Raw genomic sequence first — 26,554 nt, 5'->3', positions numbered from 1 at the left:
TGAGGTGTTGAAACTTCCTACTATTATTGTATTACTATTTCTCCCTTCAATTCTGTCAATGTTTGCTTCATATATTTATTGTGTGTCCTGCATTAGGTACATATAGTTATAATTGTTATATCTTCCTGGTGAATTCAGCTTTTGTCCCTATACATGACTTTTTTCCCCATGTGACAGTATACGTATGACCACCCCTGCTCTCTTTTGGTCACAAATTGCATGGAACATCTTTTTTCAGCCTTTCATTTCCAGTCTGTCTATGTCCTCTACAAGTGAGTCTCTTGTAGAACATACAGTCAGATTGTTTTGTTAATCCATTCAGTCACTCTATCTCTCTTAATTGGATAAGTTAATGTGTTTGTATTTAAAGTAATTATTCATAAGTAAGGATTTACTATTGCCATTTTGTTAACTCTTTTCTTATAGGTATTTTGTCCTTCTTTTCCTCTCTTGCTGCCTTTCTTTGTGTTTCCTTGATTTTTTTTTTATAATGACATATTTTCCTTTCTCACATTCTTATGTTCATCTTATATAAGTCTTTACTAGAGACCTTTATCTTTTCATATGCATGTGTGACTGTAGAGTGTTCTTTTGTTTTAATTTGAAGGACTCCCTTTAACAATTCTAGTAAGGCAGATCTCGTGATGATGAAGTCCCTTAACTTTTATTTATCGAGGAATGTCTTTATTTTGCCTTCATTACTAAAGGACAGTTTTACTGAATGTGATATTCTTGGTTACAGTTTTCCTTTTTTTAATTTCAGCATTTTGAATGTATCATTCCAGTCCCTTCTGACCTGCAATTATTCTGCTAAGAAATCTGCCAAAGCTCTTGTGGGTACTTCCGTGTACATAATAAGTCATTTTTCTCTTTCTGTTTTCAAAATTCTGTCTTTGACTTCTGACATTTTGATTATAACATGTCTCAGTTAGAATTTCTTTGGGTTCATCCTACTCGTTAAATTTCAATGTCCATTTCCTTCCTTAGAGTGGCAAGTTTCCTGCCACAGTATCTTCAAATAAGCTCTCTGCTTTTCTCTGCTTTTCTCTTCTTTTCTGGAACTCCAGTATTGAGTATACTGGTCTATTGATAGTGTACCATGAGTTTCCTAGCCTTTTTTCACTTTTTCATTTTTTTTCCTTTCATTTCTCTAATTTAATAATTTCAAATGAACTGTCTTCAAGTTTACAGATTCTTTCTTCTGCTTGATCAAATGTGTTACTGACCCTCTCCAGTGATTTTTTCAACTCAGTTATTGTATTCTTCAACTCCAGAACTTCTGTTTGGTTCTTTTTTTTATTGTTTCTATCTCTGTTGATATTCTCATTTTGTTCATGTTTTGCTTTCCATATTTCATTTGTTTGTATACCTGTGTTCTCTTGAAGCACACTGAGCTTCCCTAAGACAATTAATTAGAATTCTCTGTTGGGTAACTGATAGATCTCCATTTCTTTAGGGTCAGTCTTTTGATTACATATTTCCCTAATTTTTCTCATTCCCTATTATTTGCCTTACTTTTTTGTTTCGATCTTTTGTATTTAAATAAATGGCCATCTCTCCCAGTCTTTACAAACTGGCTTCGTACAGAGGAAGACTTTAAACAATCAGCCCAGCTAGAGATTCTGGGGGCCTCTCAAATCTTTTACATGGATGCATCTTCTCTGGGCTTGTTGTATAATTTTTCATTTAGAAAGGGTTGTTGGTTTCTTTTTCATGAGGTTTCAGTCTCTTACTGCCTCTGGTGTCTGCAGCTGTACTGCTGGTTCTCCAGCAGCATCATAAGCTGTTAAGCTCCCTTTGTTCTCAGTGGCCCCAGGAATTCAAAGTATGCCAGTTCCCCATCAGTGCTTCAAGAGGTGAAATACAAGTGAATCCCTAGGGTAGGCCCTCAAAAAGCTGGAACTTTGGAGTACGTTCCACTATTCCCTTTCTCTTTCAAGGGAGAAGCAGCACTTTGGGCTTCCCTCCCAATTGCTAGCTTTGCTGGCTTGGGGGAGTAACTGATGCAAAGGAAATGAAACCACATTTCTTACACATTTCAATGCAGCTGTTCTTGGCTTTGAGTTTGCATGGGCATTCTCAAAACAGCTTTTTGGACAATGTATTAAGTCAGTATTTTGGTAAAGGAGCCAGGTCTGGAGCTTTCTATTCCATCATCTCGCTGACCACAGACAGGTTTATTTCTGTAATCTCATATTACAGCAAATGCAACAGAAACATACACAATAGTAGTCATCAAGGATTTACAGTAAAGACTTTTATTTAGAACAAAGTGTATGACACATCTGCTTCTGTATCTCCCTTTCTGAATTCTTTTTCATAAAAAGTATACAGTATAAAGATATTGAACTGCACACACCATCTCACCTCTACTATACTCCATCTCCGATTCAAGCCAGGCTACAGTAAATGGTTCTGCGCAGGAATCAACCCACACCTCATCTAAAGCTACATCAGATATACTTCTTCTCACCTCCTGCTCTGGGAGCCAGTTGGATGCCTATAGGGACTGTGGGCATCACATGTATGTAACCCATAAGTGCAGGGAGGGCAAGTCCCATGGGGCAACCCTCAATCCTGTTCAAAGAGGAACAGAAGCTGAGAAACAAATGCTTATCCTTTTAGTCTATTAGATGAATATTTTAAGGAGATAGTCTCTGGAACTTACCAGAAAAAGCTTTACCTTCTTCTTCCCTATGTGACTCTCCTTATTCCCTCACTTCCACTCCTTGAGAGCACTTCCAAAATAAACTAGTTGTAAGCAACCCCAGGCTAAGATACACATTATGTAAGAAGGGCCTTAATCCATAGGATCTCCTTTTCTTTTCTGCTAATAAGCATAGGTAGATTTCCTCTCTTGCACTGAAGTGTATTCTTCTTCAAGGTAAAAGACCATATTTACTTGTGTACTCCCATAACAAGACCTCCCATAATATTATTTTTTAAACACATGCAACAATTTCCCATTGGTTTTTTAAATGCCCTCACTACTTCCAAATGAATTATGAGATAATTTTCATAAACTTGTAAGCTAACCATTTATGCAGAACTTTCAGAATTCAAATCCATTTTAATAATATTTTGTTGTTCAAGCCTAGTTGTTTTGACTTGTTCAATATACTTTTCATTGATAATAATCCCAGATGTCTATTCACTGATAAGAAATACATTTTTGAAAACAGTATTTTTATTTAGATGACTGCCAGTGATGTTTAACTAAATTATTGATCCCTATAAAAAATATTAAAACTATATATATCTATGGGTTTCCTTTGCCCATATAAAAATACTTTGAGAAAAACACACACCCTGATCAAAAAAACATTTCTTTGTATGATTCCTCTTGCAATAATTTAACTAAACATATATTTTTCTGGCTCCTTAATTAAATCATTATGATGAAGCAATTTAAAAGATAATAAAATTTTGCCAAAACATTGAGTTTGCTTTGGGCACTTCTAAAGCTCAGAATTTGATGTAAGGTCAACTTAAATCATAGATAGCCTTGGTCGGGTAGCTCAGTTAGTTGAAGTGTCATCCCGTAAACTGAAGGTTGTAGGTTTGATTCCTGGTTGGGTTACATGTCTAGGTTGCAGCTCCGGGTCCTAGTCAGGGCATATGTGAGAGGAAACCAATCAACGTTTCTCTCTCATATAGATGTTTCTCTCCCTTTCTTTCCCTCCTTTCCTCTCTCTCTAAAATCAATAACCATGTCCTTGGGTGAGGATAAAAAATAAATAAAAATAAAACACAGATAATATAAGCTTTAGTGGTTTTCCATACAAGGTAAGGGAAATACTGTATTGGTTTTAAATAATCAACAAGAAATTAAAATAATTTGGAAAATAATTAAAATCTGTGCACAGAAATGTCTTATTAAATTGAGATAATCATCTAATGAACATTACTACATTTCCCTGCTATGTTTCTCTATTGGTTTACATGACAGATATAAATCCTGGCACATGAAGCATGATAACTGGACATGCTGGCAAAGGGAAAGGAAAATGTGACAAAAAGTGCTGCTTGGGGAAACATACAATCTCCTTTGTTCATCTAACAAAGTATGTCAGTACCAACAGGTCTCAACTATGATTTACACTGTCATCCCTGCTCAATTACTATAGAAAAGCTTAAATTAGCTAGCATCAAGCCCACAGCAGACAGGGCACTGCAAACCTCACTGCCAAGATGTCAGAAGGCAGAGCTTATGGTTAGGTCTCTTGTGAGTACTTGCTCCTCCAAAGCCAGGACTCTCCAACCATCCTCATTCTACCACCTTCCCCATCTGCTATAAATGTTCATGTATGTGGCACAAAATAAGACAAGTTCCTCCCAAAACTATCCATGTATGTAAAGCTGAGTCAGCATCTAATACCACATGTCAAATACTATTTGGCTTCTATTGTATACTGTGCCAAAGACTCAGAATACCAGAGCTGGCAGAAATTTTAGGGGCAACTTGAGATGTTTAAAAATCATCTTTAAACAATTATCTGGAGGTGTATTGTTGTTAGAATAAGATAATTTAGTGTCTCCAAGTAAATACATTTTAAAATGATATTAACCTTGATAAATTTCAATTTATAAAACTAAAGCAGGCCCTGGCCAGGTAGCTCAGCTGATTAGAGAATTGTCCTGATATGCCAAGGGTCTAGATTGCAGATTCAATCCCTGGCCAGGACACAATGAATCAGCCACTGAGTACATGAATAACGGATCAACAAATCAATGTTTCTCTCCTCTCTCTGTCTCTCTTTCTCTCTCTCCCTCTCACTCTAAAAATCAATAAATTTAAATAAACTAATCCAGATCAGATACAAATATAAATTATTCAACATTAACTTTACTTCAGTTCTGCACATCTTCATTCAAAACTCCACACTAATGTACTATCACTTAGAGTACAACATCCTACACAGCCCCTGGCCTCAGGGTGGAAAAAGACCACCTTGCATGTGGACAATTACTCTGCCTTACTTAATTCCATAAGGCAGAACTATTTGGTGTTCCTTCAGGCCAAGCACATGCCCCAGTGTTAAAATTCCCATGCAGTCCACCAGCCCAAAATGGGAAAGTTTTTAATCCAGATCCATCACAGAACTTTTATTCTATACATACTGTGGCTATTTTCACAGCATTGGGCTAGATGCTGGAGAAGAACAGGAGATGAATTTCAAACATAGGCCATGTAATTGGAACACCAATTATGAATTAACTTTATACACATTATTATATAATCTTCATGATAACCAAAGGAAAGTGTTATTATTATCCTCATTTCACAAAGGAGGAAACTGAAAAAATTTAACCAAAGCTAGTAGAAGGCAGACCTTTGAAATGTCTGCAGTCTCACTGAGAATTGTAAACCACCTCAGTGCCTACCTTTGTATTTCTAACTGCTGAAGCAAGGTAATCTATTCTAAAATCCAGTTTCTCATCCTAAACTGATTTGACATCTCCATACTACATAAGAGTTTCGAATCTGTAATAATCCTGAGAGGAAAACTAGTGAGTGTCTAGATCCACTCAAAATTCTTTAAAAAATAAATAAATAATAATAATAATAATAATTCTAAGCCCCAAGTTAAAATGATTAAAAGCTTTTCTTGTCTATAAACACAGATCTCATGCATTGTTGCATGAGAGGCTGAAATGACAGAAGAGGCATAAAGCACTAAAACAGTGTCTCCCACACAATAGGTGCTCAATTAAAGTAAGCTGCTGCTTTCAAAAACACCACATTTCTTCAGTACACATAGTCCTCAAAATATAGTTCCAAAGGAGAGAAAAGCTACACAATTCATTTTCACTATACAATGGTCTATAACTGTAAAAAATTCTGGCTAACTATACTATGACTCAACCATAAAATTTTAATTCTAAAAACTACTTAGAAATATAAAAGCATATATTTAAATTAAATATAAATTAAATTGCTGAATACAAAACAGTAGTTAAGGCTACAACAGCAACCTCATAAACTCTATGCAAATAGTCAAGGACTAGATTTCAAAGCAGAAAAATGAAAATAGTTGTTAGGATGGTCAAATTACTGATGATTGTTTTTACAAGTTCCCCTTAACAAAGATTCAAGATGATGGTGGAATAAGTGGAAGGTACATTCAACTCCCCTCAGGACCAAATAGGAGTTACAATTAAATTATATAACAATTAACCTGAATAACCAACAGAAGACTAGCTGAAGAGAAGTCTTACAACAAAGGATTTACAGAAGAAGCTACACTGAGACTGTTAGGAAGGGCAGAGATATGAAAAGAGCTGGTCCCACTTCCACAGGTGGCAGCTGAGGTTCCAAAAAGATATCTCAGCTGCAAAGGTTCCCCTTGATGAGTGTGGGGTCTCAACTCCAAGCCAGGTTCCCCAGCCCAGAGCACCAGAGCCAGGAAGAGGCACCCATGTAAAAGCTGATTGTGAAAATCACCTGGGAATCACACACAAAATCTCATTCGCAGCCACTCACCCTGGGCTCCAATAGAGGGAGGGCAAAGCAGACTATAGTCACGTGAGGAGAGACTGGGGTCTGTGGCTCTGGGGAGAGAGCTGAAGGGACAGCCATCAGGACCCCTGTGCTGAGTCACTCTCCCACGCTGCAGACACCCTCATTCTTGGGTGGAGCACTCCCTTCCATACAAAATCAGCCTGTGAGAATGCAACAGCCCCACCCTCTGGACTCCCTGCCACCCCATGCTATGGAGCTTATGCCTTGTTGAGGAGTCAGCTGCCTGATTTGGGGTGCAGAGGTCTGGGCGGATTCAGAGGGTGTCAGTAACTGAGTGGTATGGCCTTGGGAGAGGGGCCATTCCTTCCACCTTCCCGTGAACCTGACTGGTGCATCCCCTCACAGGACATCCACTAGCCCTACCCTCCCAACTCCTGGTGGCTCTGCCATGCCCAGAGCTGGAGAGAATCCATGACACACTGAGTTGTGTGGCCTGAAGTGGGTACCACTGGGCCCCACCAACCCCCAAGCCTGACAGGCTCCTCCCCCCTCACAGAAGATACACTACCCGCCACGCTCCCGACTCCCAGGGGCCCCACCCTGCTGAGATCAGACTCTAGGCAGAATGTGGGACAAACTGAGTACTGTGGCTCTACAAAGAGGGCCTTCTGTCCCTCTCATGCCCTTCCAGAGCAGAGTCCTACCCTTACACAGCCAAATCTTGGTCTGTTTGAGCCCGATAAAATCTGCCAGCCTCACCCTGACAACTATAGCAGATCTGCCTAATATACAGAAAGAAACACAATGAGGCAGCCAAAATGGGGAGACAAAGAAACATTTCCCAAATGAAAGACGAGAAAAAGATCTAAATAAAATGGAGACAAGCAACTTAATCAGTTACAGAGTTCAGAAAACTGGTTATAAGGATGCTCAAGGAACTTAGTGAGAACTACAAGAAGCTTAGTGAGAACTACAGCAGCATGAGAATGGACATAAAATCAACAAAAAGAACTAGTCAGAAATGAAGAATACACTAAAAGGAATAAATAGGTTGGATGAAGCAGAGGACTGAATCAGCAATCTGGACGACAACGTGGCAGAAAACACCTAATCAGAGCAGGAAAAAATTAGAAATTTTTTAAAATGAGGATAGTTTAAGGGAACTTTGGGACAACATGAAGCATTACAGTATCCATGCCATAGGGATACAAGAAGGAAAAAAGAGAACAAGGATGAAAAGCAAGAACCTACAACCAAAACTACTTCACCCAACAAGGCTATAATTTAAAATTGAAGGAGAAATAAAAAGCTGCTCAGACAACAAAAAGTTAAAGGAGCTTGTTATCACCAAATCAGTATCACAAGAAATGTTAAAGGGCCTGCTTTAAGAAGAAGAGGATAAAATAGGAACATAATTAAAAGAATGGCAATAAATATATATCTATCAAAAATCACTTTAAATAAAAATGGTTTAAATGCTCCAGGTAGCCAAATGGATAATAAAACAAGACTCACCCTGACCAGTATGGCTTAGTTGATTGGGCATCATCCCACAAAGCAAAAGGTTGCCAGTTTGATTCCCAGTCAGGGCACATGCCTGGGTTGTGGGTTTCATCTCCAGTCAGGGCATGTGCAAGAGGCAGCTGATCAATGTCTTCCCTCTCATATTGATGTTTCTCTCCCTTTCTTTCTCCCTTCCCTTCTCTCAAAAAAAATACATAAATAAACTTAAAAAAAAAAAAAGAATGAAAACAAGACCTATATATACACTGTCTACAAGAGACCCACCTCAGAATGAAAAATACACACAGACTAAAAGTAAAGGCTTAGAAAAAGGTATTTCATGCAAATAGAAATGGGGGGAAAAAGTTGGAGTGTCAATACTTATATCTGACATCAAAGAAATGCAAAAGATTGTAAGAAAAGATTGCGAACAACTACATGCAAATATATTGGACAATCTGGATGAAATGGATGAATTCCTAGAAACATACAATCTTTCAAAACTGAATTAGGAAGAATCAGGATAATCTGAATAGACAGATTACAACTAGTGAAATTGAAGCAGTAATCAAAAAACTGCCAACAAATGACTTCACAGGGACATTTTACCAAACATTCAAAGAACAACTAATGCCTGCCCTTCTCAAACTATTCTAAAAAATTCAAGAGGAGGGAAGACTCCCAAAATCATTTTATGAGGCCAGAATTATTGTAATTCCGAAACCAGATAAAAACACTACAAGAAAAGAAAATTACAGGCCAATAATTCTAATGAACATAGGTGTTAAAATCCTCAACAAGAGTAGCAAACCAGATTCAGCAATACATTAAAAAGATCATACACCATTGTCATGTGGTATTTATTCTGGTGATGCAAGTTGGTAAAATATCTGCAAATCAATAAACATGATACACCACATATACAAAATGAAGGATAAAAATCACATAATCATATCGATAGAAGTAAAAGAGCATTTGATAAAATCCAGCATTCATTTATGATAAAAACTCTCAACAAAGTGGAAACAGAGAGAATAAAGGCCATAAGCCCACTGCCAACATCATACTCAATGGGCAAAAACTACAAGCATTTCCCTTAATATTGGAAACAAAACAGGGAGGGATGTCTACTTTCAGCACTCTTATTCAATATAGTACTGGAAGTCCTAGCCACAGCAATCAGACAAGAAGAATAAAAGGCATCCAAATTGGAAAAGAAAAATTAAACTATCATTATTTGCCAGTGACGTGATACTGTTTATAGAGAACCCTAAAGATTCCACACACACACACACAAAAAAAAAAAAAACCTCTACTAGAATAGATATAAACTCAGTAAAATAGCAAAATACAAAATAAATATCCAGAAATCACTTGCATTTTTATACATCAACAGTGAACTATCAGAAAGGGAAACTAAGAAAACAATCCTATTCACAATTGCTTCAAAAAAATAAAATATCGAGGAATAACTTTAACCAAAGATGTAAAAGACCTATATTCAGAAAATTATAAGACATTGATGAAAGAAAATGAAGGAGATACAAATAAGTAGAAGCACATACTGTGTTCATGGATGGGAAGAATTAAAATGTCCTTACTACCCAAAGCAATCTATAGATTCAACACAGTTCCTATCAACATACCAATGTTGTATTTCACAGAACTAGAACAAATATTTCAAAAGTTTATACATAACCACAAAAGACCCCAAATAGCCACAGCAGTCTTGAGAAAGAAGAACAAAGTTGGAAAAATCATGCTACTTGATATCAAATTAAGCCACAATAATCAACACAGCATGGTACTAGCATGAAAGCAGACATATAAAAATAGAGAGGCTAAAAACAATCCCACACCTTTATGATCAATTAATATTTGACAAAGGAGACAAGAACATAAAATGAGATAAAGATAGTCTATTCAAAAATTGGTGTTGGGGAAATTGAACAGATACATGCAGAAAAAAGAAAATAGACCACCTTTTTATATCATATACAAGAATAAATGCAAAATGGATTAAAAACTTAATGGTGAACCCAAAACCATAAAAATCCTAGGAGAAAACATACGCAGTAAAATCTTGGACCTCTCTCGTAACATTTTTTTTTCTGATATATCTCCTTGGGCAAGGGAAAAAACAAAAAATAAATAAACAAATGGTATAACATCAACCTGAAAAGTCTTTGCACAGCAAAGCAAATCATCAACACAATAAGACAACCCACTGAATGGGAGAACATATTCACCAATGATACATCTGATAAGGGGTTAATTTCCAAAATGTATAAAGAACTTGTGAAACTCTACACCAAAATAACAAACAATCCAATTAAGAAATGGGCAAAGGACCTGAAGAGACACTTCCCTGCAATGTTATTTACAATCGCCAAGATTTGGAAGCAGTTCAAGTGCCCATCAGCAGATGAGTGGATAGAAAAGCTGTGGTACATTTACACAATGGAATACTACTGGGCCATATAAAAAGAAGAAAATCTTATCCTTGGTAACAGCTGGGATGGACCTGAAGAGTATTATGCTAAGTGAAATAAGCCAGTCAGAGAAAGACAAGTACCATATGATTTCACTCATATGTGGAATGTAATGAACAAAATAAACTACAAACAAAATAGAAACAGACTCAGAACAAACTGACAGCTGTCAGAGGGAACAAGGTTGGGTGACAGACAAAATACAGTGATTATAAGAAGGAAAGAGGGAATGGGAGGAGGTAGAAGAGGGTAAAAGGGGATAAATGCTGATGGAAGGAGACTTGACTTTTGGTGGTGAACACATAATACAATATACAAATCATGTATTATAGGACTGTATACCTGAAACCAGTATAATTTTATTAATCAATGTTACCCCAATAATTCAATAAACAAATTTAAAAAAATAAAAGTTCCTGTAATACTACTTTTTAAATTTGTGTAATAAAAAGTATGCTTTTAAGTTATTTCATAATATACTATTATAAATAGGTGTCCATTATACCTAATGTGATGGCAATGTGTAGGAAAATTAAATGCATCTTGAGCCTGCTGAGCAATAATAAAGACAACATATCCCTTCCATGGAAATACATACATCTATGCTCTTACCCCAAGTCTCCTACTACAAGTGACTCCAAACAACATTGTGCCAGTTATAAATTATGCTCCTAGACATAAATTCACATGAAACATTTTAGTATGAAACATAATTTATCTGGAACATTTATAAAATGTTTCAACATGGTTTAATAACATGGAGAAAGTACTAGCATCAAGAATAAAGGGAATCGGAGGACTTCTGGCCAAGATGGAGGCGTAGACAGACATGCTACATCTCCCTCCACAACTAAGAAGGAATACAACTACCTCAAAACCAGAAACAACCAGAAGTTCCAGAAAATCAAACTGCATGAAGTCCAACAAACAAAAATATAAAGAAATACTCATCCAGACAGGTAGGAGGGGCAGAGTCGGGGCGGAGAGAACGCAGTGTGGTGGTGGCAGCAGCAGCGGCAGCAGAACGCAAGAAGAAAGTGCAGTCACACATTTCAAAAAGTCAGAAGAGACATCTGGGGAGCCTTCCCAGCCCCTCATCAGACCGCGCAGCTCATGGTCCCAGCACAGGAGAAAATCAAGCCTCATTGCTTCTGACTGTGCAGACCAGTGGGGGTTGGGGTAGAGGCAGAAACTGCCAGTCTCAGCAGAGTCCACTTGTTTAAAGGGCCCCCACAGTCCTAGAATGTCCGCAGATCCACCCACTCTGGGAACAACGGCCAATGCAGCAGCTAGAGAGGTGCCAGTCCCATACAGAAGTGGGAGAAGTGCCTGGGAAAGGGGCGAGTGCTGAGCAAGCAGCATTATTCCCTCTCAGACCCCTCCCCACATACAGCGCCACAACGTGGTGAAACAGGTCACCCTGTATGATGAATCCCTAAGGTTCCACCCCTTATAACGTAACAGGAGCGACAGCTCTACCTGAGACACAGAGGCAAACAAACACAGGAGCCTGTCAAGATGAGAAGACAGAAGAAACAAGATGGCGGAGGAGTAAGTGGAAGCTACACTAACTTCCTCCCAGAACTAGTCTGGATTTACAATGTAATTTTGGAGAAGTCATCTGGAATAACCAACCAAACACCAGCTGGAGAGAAGTCTTATAACCACGGAGAGACAAAAAAGGCCGCTACATCACAACGTGACCGGTAGGGAGTGCGGAGACCCGGAAGGGCTGGCTGGGCTCCCACAGGTGGCAGCTGAAGGGACTGAGAAACAGCTCAGCAGCCGGGGATTCCCCCTGAGAAGGGCAGGGTCTAAACCACCAGCTGAGCTTCCCAGCCTACAGCAACAGAGTGGAAAGTAAAATAGTATCCAGCTGAGAAAAGCAAAAAGCCACAGGGTTTCTTGCTAGGCGGAGAGAAACAGCTGGAGAAAAAGAGCTCTTAAGCGGATCACATATGAAAATATTCTGCTCCCACTTACCCTGGGCACAAGCAGAGGGAAGACAGAGAGGACTGGAGATGCTTGGGGAGAGTTTGGTGTGGTGGCTTTGAGGGGAGAGCTGGGGAAGCAGCCGGCCGGGTCCCAGTGCTGACTCATCCCCACACTGCAGGCAGACCATTCCCGGCCAAGTGGCGTCAGCCTGAGGGGAAGCAAAGGCCCTGCCTACAGGAATTAAGCTGCCACACCCACAGTCCTTAAGCCTGACAGCTAATCACAGATTGAATAGATTAACAACTAAAGAAGCCAGACAAAGGCAGTAGATCCCTGGAAGTCTGCAACAGGCTGCCTAGGCCCAGACTGGTACAGGATCTGACTCCACCAGAGGCAGATCCAGGAAGTGCAGATCATTCTAAGAAGCACCAACAAACAATAGGAGTCACAAAAATGGGGATACAGAGAAACAACCCCCCATCGAAAGGAAAGGTAGAGTCCCCAGAAAGAGTGCTAAATGAAATAGAGGGGAGCCAAGTATCAGATATGGAAGTGAAAGCAAGGATTATGGAGAAGCTCAATGAGCTCAGCGGAAACTACAAAGAACTCCAGAAAAACTACAGTGAACTCCAGAAGAACTATAAGGAACTTACTGAGAATTATACCAGCATCAAAAAGGACATGGAAGCTATCAATAAGAGCCAGGAGGAAATGAAGAATACTACCTCTGAATTGAAGAACACAGTAGAAGGAATTAAAAACAGGCTAGAGGAAGCAGAAGATCGGATCAGCGAGCTGGAGGACAATGTAGACAAAAACTCACAGACAGTGCAACAAAATGAAAAAAGACTGAACAAGACTGAAGAGGCTCTAAGACAGCTGCAGGACAACATGAAACGTAATAATATCCGTATCATAGGAATTCCAGAAGGAGAAGAAGAAGAGCAAGGGATAGAAAACCTCTTTGAAAAACTAATGACAGAAAACTTCCCTAACATGAGGAGAGAAAGAATCATGCAAGTCCAGGAAGCACAGAGGGTCCCAATGAAGATGAACCCCAACAGGCCCACTTCAAGACACATCATAATTAAAATGCCAACATTGAAAGACAAAGAGAGAATCCTAAAAGCAGCAAGAGAGAAACAACTAATAACATACAAGGGAGCTCCAATAAGGCTATCATCAGATTTCTCAGCAGAAACACTACAAGCCAGAAGGGAATGGCAAAAAATATTCCAAGCAATGAAAAACAAAGGCCTACAACCAAGAATACTCTACCCAGCAAGGCTCTCATTCAAAATGGAAGGTGAAATAAGGAGTTTCCAAGACAAAAGAAGGCTAAAAGAATACATCTCCACCAAACCAGCATTGCAAGAGATGCTAAAGGGTCTGCTTTAAGAAAATGAAGAAACAGAGAGAGATAGAGAGGAACACGAGTACAAAGGGGGAAAATGACAATGAATAAGTACTGAAAGAAAGAAGGAACTTCTACCATTTGCAACAACATGATTGGAACTAGAGAGAGTTATGCTTAGCGAAATAAGCCAGGCAACAAAAGAAAATTACCTTATGCTGTCACCTGTTGCAGGAGACTAGTGAACAACACAAACAAATGAGCGGGATTGAACCAGAGGTATGTAACAAGGAATAAACTAACAGTAACGAGGGGGGAGATGTGAGGGAGAGAGGGGATGGGGAGGGGAGGAGTCTGGTCGGAGAGCATGTATGGATGACCCATGGACGTGGACAGCTGGGTGGAGACTGGGTGTGGAAGGGGGGGGGCGGGGGGCGGGGAGGCAAGAGGGGGAAGGGAGTGAGACAACTGTAATGGAAAAACAAACAAACAGAAAATTTTCTAGTGGGGGGAAAAATATAAAGAATAGAAATGCAAGTTCAGTGAATATTAGAAGGACAAGGATTTTCCTTCACACTGTATATTTTTCTCCCTATCTGATCCCTTCAGAATTTGGCATTCTAAAGAAGTAAGTAATGACCTAACTTCCTTTGCATAAAACTAATAAGACCAGTTGTTAATAGAGGTTTTTTTTTTGTTTTTTTTTTAACTAAGACTTTGAATGGAATGTCATGCCTAAAGGAGACATGCTTGGGCTTTGGTTGTTACCAAAAAGCCCTGAGCAACTGGGACTGACTTTCAAAGGTAATAAAAATCCATGAGATAAAAGGCCTGCTACCTTGGATGGATGAGCGGTCCATAGCAATCTTTCCAGGGAAGGAATGAAGGTTGTTTTCCTGAAAGATGGATAGAAGGGACCTTAAGGCACAATGGAAAACCAGGAGGACCTGGAAAAGACAGGTGTTTACAGGCTAGGCTGAATGCCAGGTATGTGGATCTGCTTCTGTGCCTTGAACGGGAGACTGAAGGTCACCCTAAATGTTCCTTGCATAAGTTCCAGCAAAGCAGAACTAAAGATCATAAGTGATCATTTGCTGCTCTTGTTGTGTTTATGGAAATGAACAGGATAAATTAAAAATGGACTTAATGCAGTCCCTTTAATGACAAGGAGGGTAATCTTAGGGAGAAAAATCATGATTCAAAGAAGATCACAATGCCCAGTGGTAGACTATAAAGTAGTGCAACTAACCGTCTTTAAAGTTTCTTTTCATTTAAAATTTGTTTTCATTTGAAAGTTAAACTACGTCTGTGGCATTATCAAAGATGTTTAATTTACAGGCAAGAATGTCAAATGCCTTGCAACTGGATGTCTTTCCAATAAGACAGTCCTACAGATTTAGAGACTTGTATGTGGGTTATGTTACATAAATTAACATGTGTTTTCTGTTTTCAAAGGGCATAAGCCTACGATCTCATTACCTGAGTGATTGTCTGTACCTATAGGCCTCACTTAATCCTGTCTGCATTGCTGCCTCCTGAGACTCAACGGTTTGGCTGAACTAAGTGGCTGGGTTGGTGAAGAACGGGGTGGTCTGTGGGCTTCACTTTGAAACTGGTTTCTCTTTTCTATCCTAATGGCTTGGACGGAAAGAGCCCAGAGGCCTGAGAGGGGGGAAACCTAAAATATTTCCCTCAGTCCAAACTAAGTATAATGGGCAAAAGGGTTTTGGACAGGTGAGATGTACCTGGCATACCTTCCTCCAAAGAAGCCCTTATTTTCGCTAATGTGGGACATTGAAAAATTAATACCTGTCTTTTGTCATCTAGTGGTTACGGATTGAATGATGTCCTTTAACCCTGTTGCCCCCAGAATACAACAAGGATGACAGCCTGTTAAACCAAGCATGCCGTTGTCCAGAGACAGCCAACCAACCTGGAGTCTGCACGATCCTTCCCCTTGTGGGAAGGCCACCCTCCCCTCCACACCCCCACTCTTATTAGGGATTTCTTGACCCACGGGTAGGTAGGACGACGACCATGTCCAGCTTGAAGCAGCTAGAGGAGCTCGAGACCTTCGTCCATTGTCCTTTATAAGATTGCAAAGGGTCTTAAGTCTGAGAGGGGGGATTGTTATTTTTTATTGTTAAAATATTTAACTAATTAATTATTTTTAAAAAAGAAGAAGAAGAATATATGAAAGGGTGAGGCAGGAGAGCTTGTATGTACGACCCATGGGCATGGACTTGGAGAGGGGATTGTTGGGGAGGGGGGGTGCTGGGCGGAGGGGAGCAAGGGGGAAAAAATTGGAACTATTGTAACAATATAATCAATAAAATATACTTAAAAAAAAAAAGAAAAAAAAAGATGAGAAGACAGAGAAGTATGGCCCAAAAGAGGGAACGGATCAAGGTTCCAGTAAGAGAACTAAGTGACAAGGAGATATCCAACCTAACACATGAGGAGATAGACAACCAAACAGACACAGAATTCCAAACACTGGTGATAAAGATGCTCACAGGCTTGACAGATATGTTTGAGTACGGCAGACACATAAGAGAAAAAGTGAAGGCTATGCTAAGTGAAACGAAGGGAAATCCACACAAAACCAATGGTGAAGGGAAGAAAACTGGGGTTCAAATCAATGATTTGGAATATAAGGAAAAAAAATACACTCAACCAGGACAGAATGAGAAAACAAGAATTGAGAAAAATGAGGAGAGGCTTGGGAACCTCTGGGACAACTTTAAATGTGCCAACATCCGAATCACGGGGGTGCCAGAAGGAGAAGAGGAAGAGCAAGAAATTGAAAACTTATGTGAAAAAAATAATAAAGGAAAACTTCCCAAATTTGGCAAAGGAAATAGACATACAAGTCCAGGAAGCACAGAGAGTCCTGGGTAAGCTGGACCCAGAGGGGACCACACCAAGACACATCATGATTAAAATCCCAAAGGTGGAAGATGAAGAGAGAATCCTAAAAGCAGCAAGAGAGAAGGGGAAAGTTGCCTACAAAGGGGTGCCTATAAGACAGCTGATTTCTCTAAAGAAACTTTGCAGGCAAGAAGGGACTGGCAAGCAGTATTCAATGTGATGAAAAGCAAGGACCTACCATCAAGATTACTCTATACAGCAAAGCTATCATTAAGAATGGAAGGGCAGATGAAGTGCTTCCCAGACAAGATAAAGCTGAAAGAGTTCATCATTATTATATGAAATGTCAAAGGGAATTACTTAAGACAAAGAAGATCAAAACTATGAACACTAAAATGACAACAAACTCACAACTATCAACAACTGAATCTAAAAACTAAAAACAAAATCCAGCTAAGCAAACCAGAATAGGAACAGAATCATAGGTATGGGGAACATTTGGAGGGTTATCGGCTGGGAGGGGGAAAGGGGAGATATGGGGAAATGGTGCAGGGATTAAGAAGCATAATTGGTTGGTACAAAACAGACAGGGGAAAGTTAAGAATAATATGGGAAAGGGTGAAGCCAAAGAACTTATATGCATGACCCATGGACATGAAATAAGGTGGGTTGGATTGCTGGAGGGAAGGGGGATACTGGCAGAGAAGAGCAAAGGGGGAAAAAAACTGGAACTACTGTAACAACATAATCAATAAAATATACTTAAAAAAAGAATAAAGGGAATCGAGGGAAGAAAAGAATCTGAATCTTAATTTCAATCATCATCTAGCAAGGTTTCTCAAAGTGTGGTCCTGGGACCACCTACAGTAGACTCACACGAGAGTCTTTTCAAAATCCATATTCCTTCCACCACTAACAACCCTCAAACTTACAGAACTGGAATCTCTGAGAGAGGCCAGCATTTGCCATTTCACACAATCTCCTCAGGTGATTTTTATGTACACAAATATTACAAACTATTGATCCACAGACATCATTCAAAATTTCCAGCAAAAGAAACAAACAGAACTCTAACTCTGAACCGGTAATTCAATTATTTCCTAATTTCTCATAACCACCAGCTCAAATAAACCATGTTGAGGGATCACAGCTATAAGAAACAGATAACCTACAAACTTGTCTCTTCTGCCTCACCTGTGAATCTTTTGAAAAAGTAATTTTGTAAACTTTTATCAATAGCCTTAAAATGTCCATCCCTTTTGCCCCAAAAATTTCACTGGTAAGAATTTTTCCTTTGAGAACAATCAACAATGAAAAAAAGGTTATTAGGCCAAAGTGTTTAGGGTAGCAGTACTAATATTCATTATCTGCCATTTCTTAAGTATGCGCACTGCATCTGGCCCTGGTAGGTGCTTTACATTCAGCATTTCTAACTCTCATAACCTAGAACAGTGGTTCTCAACCTTCCTAATGCTGTGACCCTTTAATACAGTTCCTCATGTTGTGGTGACCCCCAACAATAAAATTATTTTCGTTGCTACTTCATAACTGTAATTTTGCTACTGTTATGAATCGTAATGTAAATATCTGATATGCAGGATGTATTTTCATTGTTACAAATTGAACATAATTAAAGCATAGTGATTAATCACAAAAACAATATGTAATTATATGTTTTCCGATGGTCTTAGGCGACCCCTGCAAAAGGGTCACTCGACCCTCAAAGGGGTTACGACCCACAGGTTGAGAACCGCTGACCTAGAAACTACTTTTACCCTCCATTTTAGAGATGTGAAGACTGAGGCTCAGAAAAGTTATCAACTTGACCCAGGCCACACACAGATAATAACAGAGCTAGGATATGAATCTGAGGCAGCTGGAGTACAAATACTAGGCTCTTCCCATCGCCTCACCACCTAAAAATGTTATTAAACGTGGTAATGTTTGAGCAAGTATGATATGTCAAGGGAATATTATACAGTCACTCAAAACTATGTTCTTCAAGAATTTCTAATGAAATAGAAAATACCTATGATGCCATCTAAAGTGAAAAAGAAGTGAGATCCCAGTTTAGAGTTAAGTGACACAAGTCAAAGTTAGGGACTATATTCATCTTAGTTTTATCTGCATCCCCAAGCCTAGCACTGTACGTGACATATCGATATTTATCACAAAAATAAATTATATGCGGGAAGATTTTTTTTTAAGACAAGGAAAAAATCCCCAAAATGTTATCAGTGATTATTGCTGGACTTGGAACTTGTAGGATGACTTTTGCTTTTGCTTTTTTACATCTATTTGTACTTGCGATTATTCTGTAATAAGTTTGCATCACTTTCATAATTGGAAATAAAAGCAATGGGTAATACTGAAATCCTATGTTTAAGCATCTTCCTATACATGATATATAACTAAGTTCCAAATCAACTCAATATGCAGGCTACTATGTGGGTTACTGTATTCACTATAGCAAAGAAACTACTTTATAGCTAGAAAGTGATCATTATCTTTTTATATGCCAGTATCACAAATGGGAGCAGGATTGAATACTTGTTACAAACATAAATACTTTCATCATCTACAGTTATTAGTCACTTAATAGGCTTGGTAGGGAGGAAATGGATTTATAAATGTACAACATCTACATAATGTTTGTATCAATGGTTTGTGCATTTTGGATACTGCTGTAAATGCTAGAACCACAAGGATTAAAAATCAAATGCTGTGGCTTTTGCAAGATAACAAGCAGGATTTCTTGCCAAGATCACCCCGTACACTGCAAAAGTCATTATAAATTAGTATTAAATTTTGCCTCATCTCTAGGAGTTTATTAATAGGCATTTTATATAAAAGAATCTATATAGTCACTATTATCCCATGCAATTTGTTTTTTCGTTTTTTTTCTTGTACTTTTTCCCTTACCATTTATCCCCCCTATACCTTCTTTCATCTCCGTCCACCCCGACCCCCATCTGTTTTTCAAGAACTATATTTTAGAATAAATCCAGAATAAGCCAACTATTATATATAATTCGTTCATCATTCTGGACAATTTCAAGTAGGAAAACATGGCACAGATCTGATGATAATTCTACTATCAAACTGCCTCCAAACTGACTTCATGTTCTGAACAAATTCTGACTTTGTTGACCGGATTACTTCAGTATACTTCAGTGAACGATCTACAAAAAACACAAAGAGCAGAAGCCTGAATTACACTGAACCTTATAATTCTAAAAGCAATTTGAGATGGGTGGTGGATGGGAAAAAAGAGGGAGGGGAGAAAGAATATCGTATAGTAAAAAGTAAAATGGGCATTTGTATTGTGTAATTTTCGATGAAAAAAAAATCTGACATGGAGAAAACAGTAGAGGGGGATAAAAGGTGGTTATAGTACTTAGTGGCCCTAGGTCCTATTTGTAAAAGGAGTAACAAGATGAGAACAGCTTTACATCATCAAAGGTGTTTCTTCTCTGGGATTTATGTTTACTCCTGGATTATGAAAAGAGAGAGAGAGAGAGAGAGAGAAAGGGAAAGAGAAAGAAAAAGAAAAAAAATTTTTCATCTACTTATAACATTACCAAATAAACTAAATTTCTAGGGATTAACAACAATACAGGCTGAAGTTTCCAATACAGGTAAGCTTTTGCTTCAGTCGCAACTTGGAATTTTTGTCACAATGCCCTCTGCCTTGCCCATGTAGAGAAATTATGGGTTGGATCACTCAGCACCCATTTGGACACCCTTCAGCCTTGCCTACTTCCAGAGAAGCTGGAAAAGAAGTTATGTGATTCCCAGAATCTCTTGTAGCGATGGGAGTTCCAGGAGAAAGAACCCTTTATCACATAAAAAGGCAAAATCTTGACCAGAACACAACTTTTGTTCCCCTCTCTCTCCCTTCACAGACTACAATGCAACTCGAGGCACAGCCCAGGCAGCCTACAGCAATGAGACCGAAGGCCTGGAGCTCAGGACAGCAGAGACAAGAAGGCAGTTTGCTGGGCTCCTTGGGCAGCTATGGGGCCTGTGTCTCTTAGCCCCCAGATTTTGGTTAGGTGAGGAAAATAACCCCCAGTTTGTTTAAGCCACTCTGTATTGGGTTTTCTGTTAATCACAGCCAAATACATTCCTGTCTGTTAAACTCACTGATATGACAAAAGTTTGTGTTTTAACTCATCAATGATCAACTGAACTGCTCCCCCAAGGATTCACAGAGATAAGATTTACTGTGGGTGGTTAATCCATGCCCACGCATGCAGAGCTGAACGTCCACCTCATTCTGTCCTCACAGTACTCCCCAAGAGGCCAAGTTCGGACCCCCAGCCAACACAGTCTAATGGCAGTTTCTGAGCTCATTACTGCCAAGCTACACAACCTGTGATGGATTTTTACATTTAGATTATAAAGTAACCTTTACCTTCAGTTCTGCTCCCTGACTCGACTACAATCTCCTAACAAACTTTCAAATTGGAGGAACACTTTCACTAAGAAATAAATCTCCCCTTCCCCTAAAGAAAAAGGATTCATATACAGTTTTTTTTTTAAAAATAAAACCTCACAAGCATTTGCTTTCTAGTGTTTTGAAATTTCTATCCATCACGTAGCCCATCGCAGCTGCTGCGCTAAGGTCTGAGCACTGTGTGCCTGGCGAATCACATGCATTGTGTCTCAGTCAGTGCTCCCAGCATCCCCAGAAAATTGTCCCTATCTTACAAGTGAGCAGAGAGAACAGTTACAGAATTTTCCTTTAAAAAGCCTCTTTCTAGACACCAGTAAAAGACAAGTTTAGCGCAACATAAAATTAGAAGGGAAATTAAGTGATTTTGTTGCTAGTCTATAGTAAAAATATCAGAACTGATTGGTTCAGGCCATTCAAAGAATGAAAATATTCAAGGCAGGAACAATCACAACTAAAGAGGACATAAAGCCCTCCCATCCTACGGAAAATCTAGAATTCCACATTCATGTTTAATATACTTTTACTCAGTATGTACTCAACCACCTTTACAAGGGACATTGTGAGCTACCAGGAAGGCCAATAATAATATTTTGAGAACTGTGAATGTTCATTTATCATAAGACCACTTAATTCATTTTCCAATATATTTGATTTTTATTTTCAGTTTAAGAGTGTGAATTTTTTGAACTATGATTTATAATGAATATGGTTATTATTAATGTATTCAGCACTTCCTATGTGGCCAGCACTGTGATGTTTTACATACATATTTTTTCTCTTTATTATTGCAACCACCTAAGGACGCAGGCACTCTGATCAAGACCCCCTTTTAGAAATGAGTGCAGATGATGAATTTTCTCAAGCTCCCTATTAAAAGGTAACACTGAGATTCAAATCCAGATCTGGCCCAGAGCCCTGTACTTTTAACCACTAAGCTTCATAAAGTGATTTGTTCTTGTTGTTTATTAGCATTAACTAAACATTACCTAGAAAACTGTATTACATTTAGGTTTTACATACAAGTATCTTCATTACCAGTACTGCCCATATTCATTTGTTTTTATTTCTCCCTACTCCTACAAAAACACCTTAAAAATTATCCATTAATCTCATCATAAGAAGTTTGCCAAATTAAAGAGATAACATAATTGCAGCTCTTACTTTTAATCAATGATGTGTGATAGCCTGTATTAATGGCTAGTTCTTCAGCTCAAGCATCAGTAAATGATCCCAGTTGTGCCTATTATTTTTAAAATGCAGCATGTCTTTTAAAATCTTTAACAGCAATATCATAAAAGCCCAGCAGATGTCAACCTCAATTCATGAAAATAGGACATATCCCCCCTATTAACGCTTCTTTCTATGATGAAACTCAAGGGATTCAGAACTTTGAAAGTATCTGTGCTTCTAAATTTTATGTGGGAATTTTCAGTTGTATTGTACACATATATGTTTTTCAACATAAAAAAAAAGGGTATGACAGTAAGATGTAAACAAGCACAGAAAAAGCAAAGCAAGAGTTAAAATATACAGATCCCATGTTTGCCTCTCAGGACTCTGGCAAACGCTGTATTTGTGACTCTTTTGACCTATTTATTTTCTACCCCTCCCAGACTTCCCCCATACTTATCCTCTCTCTTTGTGTACCATAACTCTGACTTAACTGACTTAAACCAATCAACACTGTGATCTCACAGGAAGCATAAAATCTAAATTTTTAAGATCAATATTAAATCAATTAAAAACAATTTTTCTTTATAAGCAAACAATGCTGTTCATGGTATCCATCCCAAAGACTAACCATAGCAATCAAAAAACTAAACTAAGCTTGAAAATAAATTACTATTTACAAAACTGTTGACTAACAAAATGGATAATCTTCATTTAGATTTGAACAAAGAATGCCAGCTACTCTGTAAGGCTCTTCCAAAGTAGCTATTGGAGGAGGAAAAAAGGGATAAGGAAAGAAAAAGGAGAGATTTTTCCCTACATTTTAAGCCTGGTGGTTTTATTTCTACCAATTCTTTGGGGAGTCGATGATAATCCAAGAATGGTATTTCATTTTTGTGACCACTATTCCACTCCCTATATTTTAACCTCACTGAATTTTTGGTCCATTGCGTAGAAGAATTTCTCTACTAATAAAAATACAACCCATTAAAGATTAACTTGCCCCCAGGACACTCTCTCTGGAAACAAATTCCAAGCATTATAATCACCAATTTGCACTATGTAGACTTAAAGGCAGATAATCTTATTTATCCTGATTTAAATTGGAAGCCTGCACATAGTTTAAGGCAACGGTTAAAAGAAAAATGGCAAATCCAAATTCACAATAATCAGAAACCCAACCAAATGCAGACTTTACTTACTTGGCACTTTTCAAATGAAAGATTTTTTCACCCAAGAACAGCTAAAAATATTAGAATATTTGTTGACTGGCCAAACTTCCTACCTTGGTATCTATTTTATTTCTGCAATTATAAAATTGCTAAATTCTTTTATTCCCTTTATTTAAGTATATACTATATGTCAGAAATTTTGATAGGCACTAGAAATCTTTTGAATCCATGTTGTAATATTTATTATTAATAATAATAAGCAACCAATATATATTAAGCTCTTATCAGTGTGGCAAGTTTTAGCTTACTGAGCATTATCTCTTTTAATTGTCACAAAATCCTAAGGACAAACTGAAACAGAGAACCAGGAACTGTCCCAATGTCCCACAGGGATTTATTCAAAACCTAGGTCTGCGTGATTCCAGTGCCTATACTTGTTATCACAATCTGGTATAAAGCAGTAAGACACGATTATATTTGGTTCAGAAAACTAGTCTTATTCCTTTAAACATGGTGGTTCTACATCATTTGACACTAGAACCATGCATCACAAAATGCTTTGGTACATTCTGCACTGGGTTCTATTGTCAAACATGTTCAAATTTACTTCCTTAGAAGGCATAATTCACTTGTTGGTAATTTTGGAAAGTTAAAGTACTATGTTCAATCATTAAAGAATTCTTTGGGGTTAAAATGTGAGTATTTTATTAAATATTGGCTGGTGAAGAAAAGTTAACTCTTTAAGACCTTCTGTAAATAAAACCTTACCACCGCAAAGCAATATTAAACCACCTCATGTCAGAATACCATATCTATAAAGGGGAGAGCCTTCAAATTTAAAAACGCCTCACCCTATTTCATTTTATTCTAAATGAAAAAATAATTATTTTAAGAAAGAAACCGACTTCTAAAGTTCAAAGTTATGCATGAGGGCTTCCTGGAAGCTAACATCACTGTCGTTATTTGTACATGCATGGGTAAAACAGATAAGGAAGACATTATTATTAGAAGATCCACCATCACTCCAAATTCATGTACAAAACAAACTGGAACTTGTTGTAAAGGTAGGTAAGTGGTATGTCAGTTAAATCCAAGCAGTCTCTCAACAATATTTTTCTGAATAAATGTGACATTTTGTTTTATAACCAGACACTAGACAAAAAGTCATAAAACAAATGAAATAACTAAAATTGGCTATCAAAATGCAGCTGGAGTTTTAATTTCCAAATCCGCTTTGCACTATTCTTATTTGAACAGTTTATCACAAAAGTAACTCTCCTAAAAAGTCACATAATTTAAGGGGGAAAAAGAAAGGAAGAGAGAGACATGACAAGCACAAGGGATGTTTATCAATAAACATAAGCAACAAGGGAGATGAATTTGTAGCTCATCCAAAAACGCCTGCCAAACACTCCTGCTATTTGTTTCCACCAAGTTATTGTTTTGGAAAACATGTTGTTCTCTCTTAAAATAACCTGCTTAAATGGTCTAAAGAGCCACTGCATTTCCAGAGACTAAATAGCTCCCATATTGCGATGCATTGACTGATAAAGTCAAAGTAAGTTATGCATAAAGCCACAAAAAAAAAAAAAGTTGGAAGGCTCCAACACTCCCTTGTTAGAAGGACACTAGCTACTGAATGAATCCACTACTCGCGCTTAGAGAAACTAATGCCTGGTCCTCTGCAGTACTTTAAGAATGACAGTCATTCAAAATACTTTTTCTCTGGATAAAGGAAATAAGCCACATCTGTGGCTACAGTTAAGTTAGTAATTAACATTTTAAGGAAGGGCAAAATGACCTTGGACATTTTAGCATTCACTCTGAGAACTTCAATCCTTCCATTAAAACACAGAATTTGTTTCCAGTCCGATATGGTTAAAGTTGTTATGCCTGGGAAAGTCCCAGAGAAACTAGGGAGTTAAAAAAAAAATAATAATAACCCAAGTTGTGAAAGACATAGTCAGACACCCATAGTACTGGAAGATTTTTATGAACTTATTGTAACTCATGATGTGTTTTACAAGCCTGTCAGGAGATGAACACATACTGTGCTCCAACCCAGCAGCATTGCCCTGACACAATCCCCAGCCTTGGATGCTCACCCCCATCCCGGCCCCTCTTGCTCCAGGGTGGATGGTGGGCGGAACTCTTGTCTTAAGCCTTGACATCTGCAGAGCGTTTTCCAATAGCCAGACAAGGCCCCTCAGCTGGAGGAAGTGGATACTGACAAGAGGAAAGAGAGAAACAGACAGAGACAGAGCTAGAATGCAAGGCTGCCAGCGACAGGGGAGAGAGTCACACATACTCTGTGCGGTCCCAGTGGGTTCGGAAGGCACACCCCAGGTGTCCGCACTAAGGCTGGCATCTCCAAAGTCCAGAACGCAACTTGGGCGCGCTGGTACAAACTTGGCCTTAGGTTTTTCTGAAGCCGGCAAGTTAGCACAGGGATCCCGGTGCCCAGAGACCTGAGAGGCGTGGAAGGGTGGAGAGTCCCGCTAGATCTTCACTCCCTGGGTGTCCCCGGCTCCCCGGGGAAGGGGACCAGGGAACTAAGTCGGCAGTGGGCCGGAGTGGCGGCGCTGGGGCGCGCGACGAGGGTGTCCGGAAAGGAGTTGGGACGCAATAACGGAGTCCGAATACGCAGGGGGGGATGCCTACCTTGTAACATGGCCTCAAGTTTCTTCCTGTCCACGCGGAAGCGCTCTTCGCTCCACTCCAGGCTGTGCAGGGGCGCCCCAGCGACAAGGTCGTCCTCGGAGCCAGGCATGGGCGAGTCGGTGCTGCGCTCGCTGTTGGAGCCCGGGTCCGACTGCGCCGCCAGGTAGCCGGGCTCGCCCTGGGCGGCCATGGTGGGCGTGCGGTGCTCGGGGTCCGGCTGCAGCCGCTGCTGTGCCTGCTCCGCCGCCGCCTCCGCTTGCCGGCCGGGATCTTCTGGCTCCCCGCACCGCGGCGCTACCTCGTCCGCCCGCAGCCGCCGACGCCGCCGCCGATGCCGCCGCCACGGAGTCCCCGGCGCATCCCAGCCCCGGGCACCGCCCACACTGCCCGCCGCCCCGGGTCCCGGCCTCGGTCCTGGGCCAGTGCCTGCACCGCCCCCAGCCAGCAACGCCCGCGCGAAATGAGCGCGCCGCG

The 26,554-nt window shown here is 39.3% G+C and overlaps 1 protein-coding gene across 2 annotated transcripts in view; it reads right to left on the bottom strand.

The window, feature by feature from the left end:
• BICC1 (BicC family RNA binding protein 1) overlaps nucleotides 1-26,310 on the bottom strand; it is a 298,849-nt gene extending 272,539 nt beyond the window's left edge. The window contains exon 1 of one of the 2 annotated variants that reach the window (XM_090278054.1): nucleotides 26,081-26,310. In XM_090278054.1, coding sequence (XP_090134180.1) covers nucleotides 26,081-26,270 — 190 coding nt within the window. In that variant the 5' untranslated portion in view covers nucleotides 26,271-26,310. The remainder of the gene's footprint in view (nucleotides 1-26,080) is intronic. The other variant, XM_090278052.1, reaches the window with a different exon arrangement.
• Nucleotides 26,311-26,554: the final 244 nt, after the last annotated feature.

The sequence above is a fragment of the Furipterus horrens genome, unplaced genomic scaffold (genome assembly GCF_987537825.1).
Source record: "Furipterus horrens unplaced genomic scaffold, mFurHor1.1.pri manual_scaffold_5, whole genome shotgun sequence".
NCBI classification, from domain to species: Eukaryota; Metazoa; Chordata; class Mammalia; order Chiroptera; family Furipteridae; genus Furipterus; species Furipterus horrens.
Note: the sequence above shows the minus strand (reverse complement) of the source record. Positions and strands in the feature narration are given on the sequence as shown.